General features: G+C 37.3%; 3 protein-coding genes across 3 annotated transcripts; 1 reads left to right on the top strand and 2 right to left on the bottom strand.

Annotated features, from left to right (window-relative positions):
• The first annotated feature begins 1,016 nt into the window (after positions 1-1,016).
• LOC113762602 (small heat shock protein, chloroplastic) lies at positions 1,017-2,317 on the top strand. The gene is made up of 2 exons (XM_027306133.1): positions 1,017-1,499; positions 1,645-2,317. The coding sequence occupies exons 1-2, from the start codon at positions 1,193-1,195 to the stop codon at positions 2,088-2,090; spliced, it is 753 nt and encodes a 250-aa protein (XP_027161934.1). The 5' UTR covers positions 1,017-1,192; the 3' UTR covers positions 2,091-2,317.
• Positions 2,318-2,951: 634 nt separating this feature from the next.
• LOC113754279 (transcription termination factor MTERF5, chloroplastic) lies at positions 2,952-6,245 on the bottom strand. Its single transcript, XM_027298661.1, has 4 exons — positions 6,029-6,245; positions 4,886-4,935; positions 4,535-4,753; positions 2,952-4,426 (listed from the first exon to the last, which is right to left on the bottom strand). The coding sequence occupies exons 1-4, from the start codon at positions 6,133-6,135 to the stop codon at positions 3,306-3,308; spliced, it is 1,497 nt and encodes a 498-aa protein (XP_027154462.1). The 5' UTR covers positions 6,136-6,245; the 3' UTR covers positions 2,952-3,305.
• A 3,768-nt stretch (positions 6,246-10,013) lies between these two features.
• Positions 10,014-15,837, bottom strand: LOC113760963 (polyadenylate-binding protein-interacting protein 12). Its single transcript, XM_027303734.1, has 11 exons — positions 15,738-15,837; positions 14,690-15,536; positions 14,214-14,324; positions 14,084-14,128; positions 13,893-13,965; positions 13,690-13,802; positions 13,501-13,560; positions 13,365-13,412; positions 13,207-13,275; positions 10,512-10,573; positions 10,014-10,416 (listed from the first exon to the last, which is right to left on the bottom strand). The coding sequence occupies exons 2-11, from the start codon at positions 15,413-15,415 to the stop codon at positions 10,359-10,361; spliced, it is 1,365 nt and encodes a 454-aa protein (XP_027159535.1). The 5' UTR covers positions 15,416-15,536; positions 15,738-15,837; the 3' UTR covers positions 10,014-10,358.
• Between the last annotated feature and the right edge of the window lie 712 nt (positions 15,838-16,549).

Raw genomic sequence — 16,549 nt, 5'->3', positions numbered from 1 at the left:
AACTTTTATTAATAAATGAAAGGAATAATTTCACAAATCTCCCCTAAAATTTTTAATAATTGCAGAGAGCTCCCCTAAAGTTTTAAAAATTACATATACCTACCTTACTTTTACTATTTATATAACAATGTAAGTCCAACAAGCTAGATTTTTTCTCAAAAATCCTAAATTGTCCTTTTCCACAAAACTAAGAAAGAAAAATATAGTATATTCAATCATTTTCTTCCACATTTTACACAAATCAACAAACCTAATTCTTAACAACCATCCAACCATAAGTTTCAAATCTAAATAACTATTTAAAAGATCTCAAATTGCATATACAACATCAATGCTTGCCATGCAAAAAAATAAAGATACAAACACAAAAAAAATACACAAACACAGACACATACCATTGATAGCCAATTTTATACCCCAAAATTAAATCTCAATACTCAAATACCTTTTTAATACAAGCTAATATAGCCTAAAACCACCATTACAAATATCTTATGACCTGAAAAATATTAATATCTCAAAAGCAGAGAATAAATTCTACCTGTAATTTATTAAACTTGAAGGCAGCCAAGTGAAATTGTTTGAAACCTCAAGGGAGGTTTCTGAAATTATTCCTAAATGAAAACACATATCACCCGTACATTTGGATATATATTATAAAAAATAGAGAGAGACTCCAGTGCTCCTCCAGACATACTTAGTGGATTTAGATGCGTAAAGCGTTGGTTCGCGCGGTACCAAAAGAAAATCGGCTGAAAAGTTTAACAAATGGCTTAGACAAGTTTAAAGCAACGGCTAAGGAATAAAGGACCTGAAAAAGAAATAATGATAATACGTTTGACTACGACGAGATTACAAGACAAAGGGGAAAGAGGGTGTCCCTCGACGCTAATCGTCCGATTATTCGCGAAGGAACGTGATTTCATAAAATTTTTATTACGTGGACAAGGTGACAAAGAAGCTGGACACGGGAGTCCAGAGTCTTCATGTCCATCTAATCAACTCTGAATTCTCAAGTATTCAAGATTCCTCGATATTCTTCTCATTCCCCGCTATAAAATTTGTTTACCTTCCCCTCCCCTTCATCCTCAGCCAAAGTAGAAGAAACAAGGTCCAACTTGATTGCTTGATATTAAAAAAGAGCTCACTATCACTTCCCATTTCTCAGTTTCTTTTGAACTGCGAACTTTTAATGGCTACCAAGATTCTTGCATGTTCTTCTTCTCCCCTGGCACGCCATAACAACCCTGCTGCTGCCGCTCCTGCCGCTCGCTCTTCAAGACTAGCCACTGCTCCTTCGGGTTCTGTGTTCTTTCCATCTCCTGCGCCATTTAGAGTCAAGAGTCCATCCAGACTCTCTCTTGTGAGAGTTCAGGCCAACGGCGACCATAAAGATGCCGCGCTCGACGTGCAACATGTCAGTAGCCAACCCAAAAATCAGGACATCGCCGTCCAAAGAAGGCCTCGCAGGTTGGCGCCCGTTGACATCTCCCCCTTCGGTAAGTAGTACTACTGCTACCGCATGATTCCCTGTTTCACCCTTGGCCTTCTGTAAAAGTTTAAAAGGGGGAAAAGGAAACTAATCTCTCTCTCTTTCCCTTTCTGGTTTGATTCCCTGCCTTCTGTGGTTAACAACTTAAACAGGTTTTCTCGATCCGCTATCTCCCAAGAGAACCATGCGCCAATTGCTGGACACGATGGATAGATTATTTGACGACGCCATGACATTCCCCGGAATGGGAATTAACGAGGGGGCGGCAGGGGGGCAGGTTCGCTCCCCCTGGGACATTCACGAAGATGAACGTGAAATAAAGATGCGCTTTGACATGCCTGGACTCTCCAAGGAAGACGTCAAAGTCTCCGTGGAGGATGATGATATCCTCGTTATCAGAGGCGAGCGCAGCAAGGAAGACCGAAAAGACGATGATGCATGGACTCGGCGGAGTTACAGTTCATATGACACTCGCCTCCAACTCCCACAAGACTCTGAGACCGACAAAGTTAAAGCAGAACTCAAGGATGGAGTTCTTTACATTTCCATTCCTAAGAGACAGGTGGAGAGAAAGGTCGTTGACGTAGAGATCAAATGAAAAGCTTCAGGTGTCGTGTTTATTATACGTGGTTGCCAATCATGTGCTATTACTAGTGATATACTACTGGAAAGGTATAATAGTCAGCGGAGGTGGTTCAAGTTTTGGATATCTGCATGTAACTACTACCATGGCATGCACACTGCTGTACTTTTTAGCATGTACAAAAAGTAAAAAGTATGCAGGTTTGTTATCTACAATAATATCGCCCCGATAACTTGCTCCTCCTCCGCTTGATCCAAGTCCTTCCTGGATAATGAAGACATCAAGAACTGTCCGATTAACAAAAAGAACACATTCACTATTTGTCCAAATAAATCGAGCTAAATTCCTCGACAGGGACTTTTGTGCACAGAGTAGAAGCTCATTCAGGAAACATATTTTGGGCTACCTTAGTTCCAGAGTTTTATCACATAAGCATCCTTATAAGGTCAATCATCAGAGTGGATCCTTAAAAAGTGTAAATTTTCACAGGAAATTAAGGGGAAAAAGCACCTAGTCCTCCGCAGGAGAGAATACAATCTTTTCTGATGAACTTATCTGATTCAGGAAGCACAGAGAAAAACTGAGGTTGCTGCAACTTGAGTGCAACATTGCTATTATAACCGAACAGAAGGGAATAAATTCCAACATTTCTAATAATGCAACGACTATTATCAAATCCTGAAAAAAAATATCTCCGCACATTGAGTTCTAAATTCCGTCCAGTAGAATAGCCCACTGATGTTATATGTGGTCTTGCACTCTTTAATAAAAGTTATTCCTTCGCACTTAGATACACGTGAATGACACAGCCGTAGCTTATAAGAGCAAACGAAAAAGGCAAATATCTAAGCATACAGGGACTTTGGACGCACACACAATAGCAGCTCCAGCAATTCAAAAATTAAAAATGCAGTCGTGAAAATGTTATTTCCCTTTCACAACATACAACTTTTCCCATTTCCAAATTACGTCTTGCACCTTCAAGGCCTAAAAAAGTAACAAGACGTTAATAGGGCGGGGGAAGGAGACTTAGCTGTTGCATTATTTCCTTCCTTGCTTCAACCATTCAACCTGGACAAGCATATGCTGATTGCTATTTCGATCATCTCTTAAAGCATGCATGATGTACATAGTGCAGCAAGTCTGTCTTCAAGACCATAAAAGGTGGAAGTTAGCAATAAGATGTTATATACAGTCCATTTGAGGTCTTCCTTCCAATCAACGAGAATACTAGTTGTTATGCTTCTTCTTCACTTTTCTCCTCAAAGCCTTATCAAACTCGGGACCAGAGAGCGATAACACTTGATTCAGTAGTAACCTAACCCCATGCTCCTTCACAATTGCGTATCGAGGTTTTATTCTATCTTCTAAGCTGTAACCAAAATACTGAGGGAACTTAACCAGCTCTGACTTGGGATAGTCCATAGTAAGAAAGAACTCCCACTTGGGGACCAAGTTCTCTGCCACGCTAAAAGTATACAGAGCCCCATATCTAGAAATCATGGTTCTCACATCCTCTATGCTATAACCCCTTTCCAGAAAGAATTCTGTCAAAGGCTTTAAGTTAGCTTCTATGCTAAGTCCAAATGTTTGAGGAGACCGTTGAAGAAGATGCGCAACATCAATCCCCAATGAGCTGAAGTATTCAACTGTAGGCCGTAGCTTATCCTCAACACTGTAACTTATAATGTTTGGGCAACGAGTTAGAACCTTACCCACATTTTCAGCCGAGAGACCAACCTCATAAAGAAAATCAACAGATCCTTTCAGTTTTGACCTGCTGTAAGTAAGAAGGGCAGGAAAGCGGTATATAACTTTTGCCCACTGCCTTTTATCCACCCCTAGGTTCTCCAAAAATGTCATGGTGGGGATTAAATTTTCAGAGAGACTAATCCCACAAAGTTGAGGCCTTTTGCTAATGATGGTTGGAATATCTGATTTCAATATGCCAAGATCAAGAAGGAACTCAACCAGTGGTTTGATTTTTCTGTCCAAACTATAGTAGGCAAAAGCCGGGAATTTGCGTATTACCTCCCTAATTGCCTCCAGGTCCATTCCAAGCTCAACTAGATAGCAAACATGTGCAGGAAACTTTCCCGCTGGGCTAATCTCACTTACCCGAGCCAAGGCTTTCAGCTTCTTGCTATCAAGGGTGGCATTAGAGGGAGAAACTAATGTATCCAAATTTTCTTCAGTAATTGGGTTTGGATAATTTGCTTCTATACTTTCTTTCACAGGTGGGTTTGGGAAGTTTTCTACCACATCCACCAGGATTCCTCCATATTCCTCAAGGAGGGTTTCAAGGTAAGGAATAAGAGCATCCCTGATCTCAAGAGTTGTAAGTTCTCGTCCTGCAGTGTCAAGGAAAATTAGTTTGGGAGACTGAAGGCAGTTCTCCATGCACTGGAGAACTGAACCAATTTCGTTTTAAAGAAGCAATAACAACATTAAGATCGAACCTACTAGGTAGCGAGATTTGTGAACAGAATGAAGTTGCGAGACAAGGTGATCAACAAAAGCATCTGACTTATTAATTACTCGAGCAGCCAGTGCACTTCTCAACCCTTGCTTCTTTAAGAATAGTGTCAGTACAGCCTTGGCTTCTTCTTTTTCTGCAGCTAACAGGCTAGGAGGCACCATCCTCAAACTGAATGATCCATCTACTCCAGATTCAGCGGCTAATGAAACCAATATAAGAATGTTCTTCTGTCAATGATGAACTAACATATTCATGCAAGTAAACCAAGGATGAATTAGCCTATTTGATGGTGGTGTCGTGTAGAAAGAGGTAAAAAGTTTCAGTAGCTCACCATATTTTGCCCAGCAAACAAGAACTCGCTGAGGAGATCGAGAATGAGTCCTGAAGTAATAAATCATGATGCGTGGGTTATGGACCAATTAACCAAGATAAAAGGTATCCACACATGCTACATACTACAGACACATCTCAATCTTTTTTTCTATTGCTCCATACAGATGTAGTCATTTCCATTTTTTTTCTGGCTAAAGACATATCTCAACCTTGCAGTCAGGGGTGGAGCCATATTGCCTTCACCTCAATATTTTAAAAGCTATAGAACAACCCATACAAACCTATACAAAGTTTAGAGTTTTTGTAATTGCCCCACTCTCCCCCACCCCCGGGGGGAGGAATTTCAAAATATTCTATCTGGTTCTTCCACCATTGCCCTCGAAAGTATGAAATTTTTTACAGCTGCCCTCACCATTTCTATGATGGAACCATAAAACAAAACATGGTGCTATTTGTATTCCCTTTCAAATAAATCTTATTTGCTTAATATTGAACTCCACTTATATGTCTAACCATATGAATTACAAGCAAACTAATTATTCGTTTGACTAAATACAAATTAATTGTTTATTGTATATATCAGAAACTACGTCTTATAGTTTACGTGTATTATTAACTATTCTATAATTTTACACCATTAGATGACTCGATAACTATTGTGGATAATGAACTAAATACCAACCTAGACACGATCTTTTATTTTATTTTTATAATATTGAATAAACTGGTTCATGCCTATTAAACCTATAAAAAAACATAGTTGTGGTAAAAATCCACAAAGTCCACCTTGCAAGTTTAACATAAAACTTTTATCTCCTGAACAAAGGTCCTGCCTGCAGTACTTGGAACAGATATCTCTTAAGTGCAAAATACTGAAATAGTTGCATTTGGATAATAAAGCAAAATGTTCATAATATTCGTTGCACTCAAACAAAACAATTCCCATATGTCAACAGAGCGTACACACGTTCTACAGTCGATTTAACTCAAGAAAAAGGTTGCACAGGAATTTCATGCTTAAACCTCAAAATTTTAAGAACCAGAAAAACGCAATCCAAGGCCCAGCTTCCCGAAACAAAAGAAGTCATAGTGTTTCACAAGGCAGTGAGAGAAATAACTAAGAAAATAGTTTGAAAGAAACCTGATATAAAATGGCCTCCAACTCGTGGACACCGCAGAAATTGAGATCTTTTTCAGGGGTTGCCTGCATACGACAACCCAGGAGGAGGTAGAAAGAGAACTCAACATGGCATAGGTCTCAGATTTGAGCAGCCAGCCAGCAGGGCTTGTCTTCTTCTTCCTCCAGCTAGCTTGGACGCTCCAGTTTTAAGTTCAGAGCCTCCTCTCCACTCGCACGGGCAAAAAGACCCAAGATTTCTCGAGGGGCTGATGCGGCAAATCTATATATATTATTGCAAGAGAGGTTTTAATGAAGGCGTCCTGATGTCTTCCAAATCTTCCATATTTTTTTCTAAATTTTTTATTTATTTTAATAAATAAATTCAATTAAAAATTTTGAAATAGTGTGATTTACAACTAATCCTATAACAATTCAAATTTAAAATTTAAAACTTTCTTTCCCACTTAAAATGATTGCTTAATAAATCATTTATAGTTTGTTTTCAAACTTATATCCTTTTTTCTTCCATAAGCAAAGAAAATAATTTTGGATATTTGATTAGTTTCATATTAAAATCATTCACCCCCATTACAACTTTATCACTTTGGCCCATTTTATTCCATGATAAACAATATTGATTTGTCAAATCTGAGGAATAATATGATTAGTCTCATTTTTTAATAATTTATATAGTAACATTTTTAGCACTGTCCTTCCAAGTATATACATAGATTTGTCAAACATTCAGATAACATATCCAATTATAGCCATTCTTTAACCATTTTACCTTCTGCAACTAAATTAATTTTTTTAGCTTTAAACTTATCTTATTAGATGATGATTCCAACCAATGAAATAAACATTCTGACATACAACGTCACCTAGATAATTTTTTACATACGCAAAATTTCATCTGGATAATTTCACATATAACGCGTACATCCGAAAGTGCACATAAAACAAAATTTTGATATGAATTATAAATTAATAAAAAGGGCATTTAGATGTTTGTGTTTTGGAGTGTTTATAAAAAATTTTAAAACAAATATTTGTTTAAACGATTATCTTGGGTGATCATCACAAAAAATAGTAGTATTTCACCAAAATTATGCCTAATTATTTTTCCTTCATAACTATAATTCTAACTCTTTATTTGGGAAAAAAATTGAAGAGTGAGATAATGAATTCTAAATGATAAAAGAAATAGAAAGATTGAAGTATAGGGCCGAGAAGGGTAAAAATAGGGTAATGAATCTTAAGTAGTAAAAGGAGTATAAAGATAGAAGTATAGGATTTGGGAGGGTAAAATCAAGGAAGCTATAGTTGTGAGTTGGGATGAAACTATCAAAATGGATTATTTATGTGGGATAAATGAACATAATTTTATGTGATTTTGGTTATCTTACCCATTTACAATCCACTGCAAAAATTTATTTATTTATTCTCCCATATTATTTGAGCAACAAAATAATATATTATTGTAATCAACAAAAATAAGAACACATTGCATTAATAAATAAATTTTTACCTAAAAAATTACACAGATAAATCCATAGTGGTGATCATAAGGAGTTTTAATTTTGTCACTCTACAAAAATCTCAAATAATTTAGGTATGAATGCAATAAATCAATTTATACTCAATGAGTTAATTAAAACTTTGAAAGAAGGGAGGGATGAAGTAGGATAAAATTTAACAAAAATTAAAAAACATGAAAAGAATGTTAAGTATGCCTTTGCAAAAAGTAGAATATAATTATTGAATTTGTTACTAATGAATTTGAATTTAAGTCTAATTTAATTATGTCCAAATAGGTAGTCCCAATCTATCTATTTAATAGCCACTAATTAATGAGTTTAATTGGGTTACCTATTTAAAGTTAATAAAATTATACACCCATACTCATTTGTTGAAGAGCAAGTTGAAAAATTGGTCATTGTTTACAACTATATATGGAGAGTAATAGGATATAAGGTAAATAGGGTGCAAAATTCGGTAAGAGATTACATAATTTGATAGAAGCAATGTAGAAGGAAAATAAAGGTAGAGTTTGTAGGAGAGAGAAGAGTTGGAGGGATATGAAAAGTTTGGGTTAAAAAGATGAGGAAGAGGGTAATGAAAAATAGGGAAAAGTTAATGAGAAGTGGCGCAAAAAAAGAGAACATGGTAGGGAGGAGTAAGATTTTATGTTTGGTGTGCTTTTAGTATTTTTTAGATATTTTTGTGACTTTGTTCATATTTTTTAGTATACGTTAAAGTTTTAGATAAGGTACATAAATACAATATAAATTAGATGCTAAAATAGTACTCTTTTGATTTTTTTAATCTTTTTTCTTGTAATTAATATAAATAATTTATTTACTATTATTATTATAGTAAACGTTAATCCGTGCATTGCACGGGTTGCAATACTAGTTTATTAATTAATAAAGAATAAGTTAATGCAAGCGAGGTCAATCTTATAGTACTTCTAAGCTGGGCCTTGAGCCCGTGGCGTTCGTTCTCGGGTTTGAAGCAAAAAAGTTTGGGCATGTTGGACGACAAAATTCATTTGGCAAAATACAAGGGCCATTTTGAACAGCTTTTTCTTTATACTTGAGAATAAAATTCAATTTGTAGCATGTTATTTGGAGACAGTCATATTTTCGTTTTTTTTTCTCCTAGTCTCAATTATGGTCAATTAATTCCTAATTTTTTGAAACTTTGCATTTAAACATTTTAAAATCATTTTTTATTTCACATGTATTACATTTCAAAACATGTTATACTTTTATATTTCTAAAAACTTTTCCATAAAATGCACCAAATGAAATAAGAGTCAATATCATATGAACTGAATCAAAGATAAAAAAGATACGATATTGTAACTGGCCATCTCACCCGACTGTTTGCCTCATTGTAGTTTGCCCAATTGGAACCAATATTATGAAGAAATGCATTTTTTCTTTTTATTTATTTATTTACTTGAAAAAAGTTTACAAGAAGAGAAGCCTGACCTCACTCCAAGTGTTATTTATTTATCACAAAGTGTTAATACTCCAACTTGGCTAAGTCCAACCATTGGTCTTTGGTTTAATGACCTGCGAGGGAGAGTTTCTTAGAATTCTCCCGTTAAAAGAGTATAACAGTGCACTTATCTGATTTGAAAGTTCACCCCTCACTCATAGTCTGTCTTAGCTTCTTATTCAATACAATAGGTGTTCAAAGATAAACTTAAAGAGGTTTTACCCCAAAAGATTTTCCCATTTGGATCCTCAAGCCAAAAAAAAAAGAGAATCAGCTGTAGGATGTCAATCTCCTTTCGTGAGAAATTGCGTTTAATCATTAAAAAATAGTTCATCAATTAATTGAGAATTCCGGCACCGTGCAATTAAAGGCCCGTGTTTCAATCCACCGTTTCTATGACACTATTGGGCTCCCTCTCTTCTAGTTCCTCCTTATGCCAGTTAAAAAACATACATATCACCCCATAATACATGTCCATTGTAGCCCACCTCCTGCCGCAGCAGATTCAATGAGGCAAAACTATTTCAGCCTCCGATATTTTGTGGCATTATTATTATTTTTGGATTCTTTTAAGAATAAACTTTCCGTAAAACTTATTAAAATACTACACATTTGTTGGATAGAAAAGTTATTTATATCGTGATTGAACTATAAGAAAAAGAAAGAAATACAAAATATAAAAATAACGGGAAAAATAGCCCGAGGGTCATCGATGGAATTCTGACTCCATAAAGAATTGGGCCCGGTACCGACAGCAAGCCCATTTCCGAGGGATGCGGCAGGGCTATTATTTATGTGTCACGTTTTGTTAGCTCACAACAACCATGAAGTACACCTGTCCTGTCCATTTAAGTCGTCCAAAACCAGCCACGCCATAACAGGTTTCTGGCCAAAGAAACGAGACTTCTTTTGTGATTGAAGTGATCCCAATATTCACCTCTCTCGTTAACCATCAAACTTTGAGGAGACAACATAAAGACCACAAACGAGAGGCTGGCCATTGATAAACAATGAAAGAAGCTTGTAAGATTAAATCATGGATCTTTGAGTTAGAAACATCAAAGAGTTTTGCACTGGCCACAGACGTAACATGATAATTAAACCAACTTCACCATTCAACCCCGTCCAACTCTACAAGCTAAAAGCAGACAACGATCAATACCTTCCCCCGGAGGCTGGGAGGTACCCAGCTCATATGCAATGAACAAAACTAATAAACGTAAACGTGACAAAGTACCTTAAAATGTGTTTGTATCTATGTATGCATATATATAGATATGGAGATATATATATATATATATATATTCATCAGCAGAAGATCAGCATAAAGCAAGTGCCAAGGACTTCAGTGCATAGGTGGGCGAGGAGCACGCGGTCGAACAGGAGTCTTTGACGGGCTTACCCTGCATGGATAACAACAATAGGGAAAGTTCAGAAAGACACAAAGGACAAAAAGATGGAAAGCAAATTCAGAATCAGAAAGCCTCATGATAACAACCTTATCGGAAGTGAACCCAAGACTGCGCCACTGCAGTTCAGAGCTGCAATTGCGCTCTCAGCCTGCAAACGAAGAGAATTCCATAAATATTCAGGAAAGGCATCACTCCCCATTCCAAAGGACATAAAAGTTTTCCACAAATTGAGAACATGCTGTCTTAACTAAGACAGAAAATCCACGTTTCACCCCACAATAGATCACTAACTGGTCATGGAAGATGGTAGTATGATTCCATAGATGTTCACAAAAGACTTGTTTTGTCAACTACCTAGCAGAAAGGTGGTCACACAGAAATTGGGCAAGGAAAAGGTAACTCAAATACAGCAAAAACCTTGAAAATTTTGCAAGGTACTGAAGCCTCTGCAACTACATAACTATTCTTTGATGGTGGCCAAATATGAGCAATAGTAGCTACTGAGACAAGAAAGATATACTTCCTTAGATGAACTATACAAGGGCAAAGGCTTAAAAGCCAAAATCCTAGGCAAAGAAGTTATTCACAAACTATTAATTAATATGAGGGATTAAAATGTAACATAACCACAGCAATCTCACAAACTAGGCAATCATAAAAAGTACTATTAGGAAACTAGAATGGCCTCGATTGATGATATGCATATCCAAATGAATCTTTCCATCCACTTGAGTCAATCAGAAGATAATATAGTTCAAGGTTATAATGGATTAAATCACCAAGCTGCCAATAATACACTATCCAACACTGATTTCTTAAAAAGCCCAAGATGTTTCAATTCAGCATCCAGCCTCCCTTACAAAGAATGTGGACTAACACAGTTCATACTCCTGACTCTTCGCAGGAAACACAAGCAGCATCACCACCACTGGCTAACTAAGGTAAGCAAGGTTCCAAACAACATTAACATCCAGCTTAGCAGTCCACACAACTCAATGTTTCCAAGATGACAAGACTTGATCAAGTTGTTCTGATGTCTCAGCTTATCAACTAAGAAAAATCTGAACACGTAGTTACTAATATAGTTCTCTTGACAAGTTCTTGGGGGCTGGGCATCAAAATTGATCTTGATGTCATCTTTAAATATGCATTACAAGCAACCTCATGACTGGATTCAAAGAAAGTTATCTTTTCGTCCCTAGAACAATGTTTTCATTATTCCCCAAAAACTCTCTCTCCTCTTAAGCCTCAAATAAGCTTTCCCTCATTCAGAAAATCCAAAATAAAATAGTGATAGAATGTGAAACTTCAGAAGCTTAAATTTCTCAATTACCATCATCACGAGATTAGTACAGTTTGCATGTACACTCTCTTAAATATCAAAAGAATTATGTGTGTTTTGAGAGAGAAGGTCAAACCCATTATTGATCCCAAAAGAAACGCTTCTCAATCAAATATCCAACTCCAGTCAGAAATGGTGTGCAGGCTACATGTGCGGATACACAAATATTTATCTACTAAGCCAAACCAAATCAGAAATTAAGAGTTACACAAGCAAAGTCACATCAGGTTTGTCCACTGAATTTGTCTCCTTAAACTAGAAATTCAGGCATCTTGCATGTCCACTATTGTCTTCCAAGCTTGACGCTTTAAGATGGACATGAAAAGAAAGTAATGCGTAATAATGTACTACTTCAATTTGATCAGTCCCTGTGAGTTGAAAGAGGAATTCCAAAATGTGATGACAACATCAAAGAACAGTATCCTGAAATCTTATGTGACGATTCCAACATGAAGAAACAAATACAAGATATACACCAACAATTATGGTCCTATTTTGAATATTCTACACAAAAATTTAAGTATATTGTTACCAACTAATGGTTCTTCCTGCATTGACATGATCCAAAGAAAAAGAGTAAAATCCAGAGATTACTGCCTTAATGGGGGTTATAAGTGGAAGTGACTGAAACCACTACCTATGAAATCCAGAATAAGCAGATAACCATATGGCCAATCTTCACGAAGACCACTCCAAAGAAACCACTTTCTGATTTTAGACTGCAATGGCAGGTAGCTGATTGTACGCATATTATTAAGGCAAGAGATGATGAAAGAAATCGCCAACAAGAAAATAGACCTCTTTTCCTCTTTTCCTTTAACTGAGACAACTAATGTATATCTAGGCAGTCTCAAAGTTCGCCAGACAATCAAGAAGGAAGTTTTATTATTATGGACAAGTGGACAAGCAGATCCTAAAGCAGATTGACATGAAGAATCTTAGACATTTCCAGTCCAACATCAACTTCTACAGCCAAATTACCAGCTTTTTAAAGTCACACTCATGTTAGCCACAAGCTTACAAGCTAGCATTTATGCGCATCACTGAGAAAGCCAGCTTGCTGTACCACAACGGCACCGGAGAAAAATCAATATAGCACATAGTGAAACCATAATTAGAATAATCCAGCTTCAACTTTTAGAGAGGATGGCATAAAACCAGCAAAAGGAGAATCATTTCTATCCGCACAGTTGTCCCAAAATCCAAGCCTCAGTGACACGCACCCAAAAAAAAAAGCAAGCTTCACATAAGGGAATCAAAATTGAAACTTAACCGAGCATAAATTTCACAAATTAAAAAAGAGAATCAATCACAGAAAGTGAAAAGAAAATAAGGCAGAGGCAAGAGAAACTGAATTCATGTTGCAAGATAGAAGAGAAAATGAGTTCACAGTGGAGGAGAACGACTAAAAGCAAAATGAGTAAGAAAATGGCGGTTACCATCACAAACTCAACAAAAGCTATACGAGTTGAGTGATGATAGTCACCCAGCAACCTTAGACGATGAACCTGTGGCAGAGATGGGAGTCCAAGGGTTAAAGGCAGGAACTTGAAGAAGCAATGACGCTTCCAGATAAACCAAAAGGGCAGGCACTAACCTCTCCACATATGGACTCAAAGAACAGTTTAACATCTGCTTGAGTAACCTGCATTAAAAACCAGAATACCAATACCATATCCTTAATATAAATGCTTGTAAACCACAAGAAGAATGGATTATAATTTCCAAAGTACCTTCTTGTCTATGTTTGTACAATAAATAGTTCTTGCACACATCTCCCTTTCATCTTCAGACTAAAAATCACAAGGGAACAATATTAAAAAGTGCAATAGCATGTCCCAATATGCACTTATCAGCATCTCAACAACAGCAAGCTTGAAGCAACACTTTACAAAGTAGCCAAAGATGAATAAAAATCTCACCCTGGGCAAGAATGTTGGGTTGACAGGAGCAATTGCAGTTTTGGAAGGCAAAACCCTAACAGGATAAAATCCAAGCATGGTGCCTGCCAGACTTAAAGCATTCCTTGCACCTTCTGCCAGAAACAGTGGAAACAATAATGTAAGCAGTTGTGATGTATGAAACCTGACAAGCGCTCGATTGCAAGAACAGGTAATCAACATACCCTCATCAGTAAACTCAACGAAGGCAAAACGAAGTACAGAGTTAGGGTCACCGCAGACTCGACAATCCACAACCTTTACGATCAAACACAACAAGAAGTTAATAATGGACAATATCAAATGAACACAGATAAAGTATTTTATGTTATTCAACACGTCTCAAGTATGACAAGCTATATAGAAACAGGTTAACCTGTCCGCAACTAAGAAAGAGAGCAGCAAGTTGCTCTTCAGTAACCTAGAAACATGAGAAGAGGCACAACATTAGAACATGTGAATACCCTGAATATCAATGATAAAGTACTGCAGAATTTTTATTTAACCTGATGATCAATGTCAGATACATATACAGTCCGCCTAATTACATCTTCTCGCTGAGCCATACTAGTTCTGCTGTTCATTCTTCGCTTTCCATGACTATAGTTGTTCTTCTTCTGTGCATGCCATAAATAACCAAAACAATCAGCATGACTCAAACTGACCACCAGCCAAGTTGCTATGATAACTTAAAAGGAATCCCATCCCTATTTTGATGCATAAACTGCAAGTGGAAGAGAGTTCAGTTGCCGTATCCTTACATTTCCATAAATTTTACAACTCAACTAATCTAAACAATCCTAATCATTTACCTCAAGAGTCATCCCACCTGAACAAGGGCAAACCTATTACAATCTGAGCCACGGTGCTGCAATATGTTTCAGAAAAATTTTGAATTTTTTGGCACCCCTTTGTTTAGAAACCCTACATGTTGCTGACAAGTATAAAAATGAAAAAGGAAATGAATCATTAGTTGAAGTACCCTTCTAGCTGAATTTGCAGTGGGAATCCCGGAGTTGGTGTGAATCAAAAAATTGTTAGCATTGAAACCAAAGTGCCCTGCAGCTGGGGGCAACAGCCTGTGATGGTGATTGACGGCGGCTAGAGACGGAGGAACAAATTCCTCGGCCATGGGATTGAGTTTAGAGAGCATCTCCTCCAAATCCCTCATTTCCCTCTTAAACCCCTCTCCACCGTCATCAGAACCACCATCGTCGTCGTCGTCGTCATCAACTCCACCATTCCTCCTCATATCGACACCTTTGATGTTCTGGTGGTGATGATGATGTTGATTGCCGTTGTTATTATTGTCACTGTGATTCCGGTTAGGCAGTCCATTGCCGTTGATGTTATGGTGATGCTGAATGCCCGAGTTAGGAAGGGGCTTCTGATTGGTAGCAGCAGGAGCAGCGGGCGGAGCACTAGAAGGCGTCTGGTGGGCAGCAATCATCTGCTGCTGCTGCTGGACCATGAGGTTGATGAAGGTTTGATCGGCAGCAGCCGACGGCGGTGGCTTCGTTGACCTGAGCATCGGAGGGTTTGGGTTGGGGTGATTGGCGGCCGGCGGCGTGGTCATTGTGGACTGATGATGAAGGTGGAGGTGGTGGTGATGATCGCCTCCGACGACGTCATTTTGCGCAGCACCATTCGAGTCAGCACGATTGGATGAACCGACCACGTTGATTCCAGCATTCTCAACCACCGCCATGATCGGACTCGCAAAATCCACTGACACTCTCCTCGGCCGAGGTTTTTGTCCTTCTTCTTCTTGTTTTTTTTAAAAATTTTTTTTGTTGGGTTATCTTACTGTTTTTAATTTATTTTGGGTCCTGAAAATAACAAAGGAAGAAAAGAAAAGCTTGTAGCTATTGCTATCTAATCAATTAAGGGGGGCTTCGTTTTTTTTTTTTTTTTTTTGGGGGAGGGAGTATTTTGATGAATTCGAGGAGTAAAAACAAAAAAAAAAACCTCTAAGAAAAGGAGATATATGTAAATAAATATACAATTTGGTATTAAAAAAAAAATCGTACCTTGAAGGATGAAGAGAGGGCTTAAATGGTGTCCATTTGAAGGAAGAGAAGAGGCGAGAGCTGAGAAATCAAAGAAGACGGAGGAGGGGAAGAAGAGGAAGAAGAAGAAGAAAAAAAGAAGACCAACAAAACAGACCCCAACTTTTCTTTCTTCTCTTGTATACAGTAGTACTGGTATTGTATTTTTTTTTTTTTTTGACCAAAGTACTACTAGTACGCAGTAGTAGTATTTTTTTATGTTTCCTTTTTTTTTTTTTCTGTGTAAAGCCCAGAAGTATTTATTTAGCAGCAGAGTTTTAATTAGCAGTATTTATTTTAGACTTTTAGGAGTTGTAGTGACTAATGAGAGAGAGTGCAGGATGAAGACTATGACAAAAGTATAGTAGCAGTAAGAGAGAGAGAGAGAGAGAGAGGACAAAAGTATACAGTGTATAGGGTCTAATACAGATGCGGAGGGAGGGATGGAGGACAGAATTCATCATCTTGCCTTGGGATCGTCCGTTTTTGGCCACATTACATTACAGATATCCTTTCTTTGACCTTCTTCCCTCCACTACCCACCAAAATGCAAAATGATTGCTACTGCAGTACCATTTTCCCTTTTTTTTTTTTTTCCCTGTGTCGGCGTGGGGGGGAGTAGTTTAAAAGTTTTCAAGCAGTGAAAACGGATCTGAGTACTTTTTAAGTAACCACTTCATTGCAGGTTGTAGTAAGTAAGTATCAATTACATCTCTCTGATAGATATGTCCTTCTAGGTTTAGTAGCAAAACTAATAACAATGTTTAGTAGTATCTGTAGTAAGTAAGTAACAT

Source organism: Coffea eugenioides, chromosome 2 (assembly GCF_003713205.1).
Source record: "Coffea eugenioides isolate CCC68of chromosome 2, Ceug_1.0, whole genome shotgun sequence".
In the NCBI taxonomy this organism is placed as follows: Eukaryota; Viridiplantae; Streptophyta; class Magnoliopsida; order Gentianales; family Rubiaceae; genus Coffea; species Coffea eugenioides.
The sequence above is the reverse complement of the archived record's forward strand: the minus strand, read 5'-3'. Positions and strand labels throughout refer to the sequence as shown.

Excerpts from the sequence above, each read along its gene's own strand:
- LOC113762602 (XM_027306133.1), top strand. The coding sequence starts at position 1,193 with ATGGCTACCAAGATTCTTGCATGTTCTTCTTCTCCCCTGGCACGCCAT. Across the intron at positions 1,500-1,644 it reads CGTTGACATCTCCCCCTTCG|GTTTTCTCGATCCGCTATCT; the intron begins GTAAGTAGTACT and ends CAACTTAAACAG.
- LOC113754279 (XM_027298661.1), bottom strand. The coding sequence starts at position 6,135 with ATGTTGAGTTCTCTTTCTACCTCCTCCTGGGTTGTCGTATGCAGGCAA. Across the intron at positions 4,754-4,885 it reads TGTTTGCTGGGCAAAATATG|CCGCTGAATCTGGAGTAGAT; the intron begins GTGAGCTACTGA and ends TGGTTTCATTAG. Across the intron at positions 4,427-4,534 it reads CAAATCTCGCTACCTAGTAG|GACGAGAACTTACAACTCTT; the intron begins GTTCGATCTTAA and ends TTGACACTGCAG.
- LOC113760963 (XM_027303734.1), bottom strand. The coding sequence starts at position 15,415 with ATGGCGGTGGTTGAGAATGCTGGAATCAACGTGGTCGGTTCATCCAAT. Across the intron at positions 14,129-14,213 it reads TATCTGACATTGATCATCAG|GTTACTGAAGAGCAACTTGC; the intron begins GTTAAATAAAAA and ends TCATGTTTCTAG. Across the intron at positions 13,803-13,892 it reads CGTTGAGTTTACTGATGAGG|AAGGTGCAAGGAATGCTTTA; the intron begins GTATGTTGATTA and ends TGTTTCTGGCAG.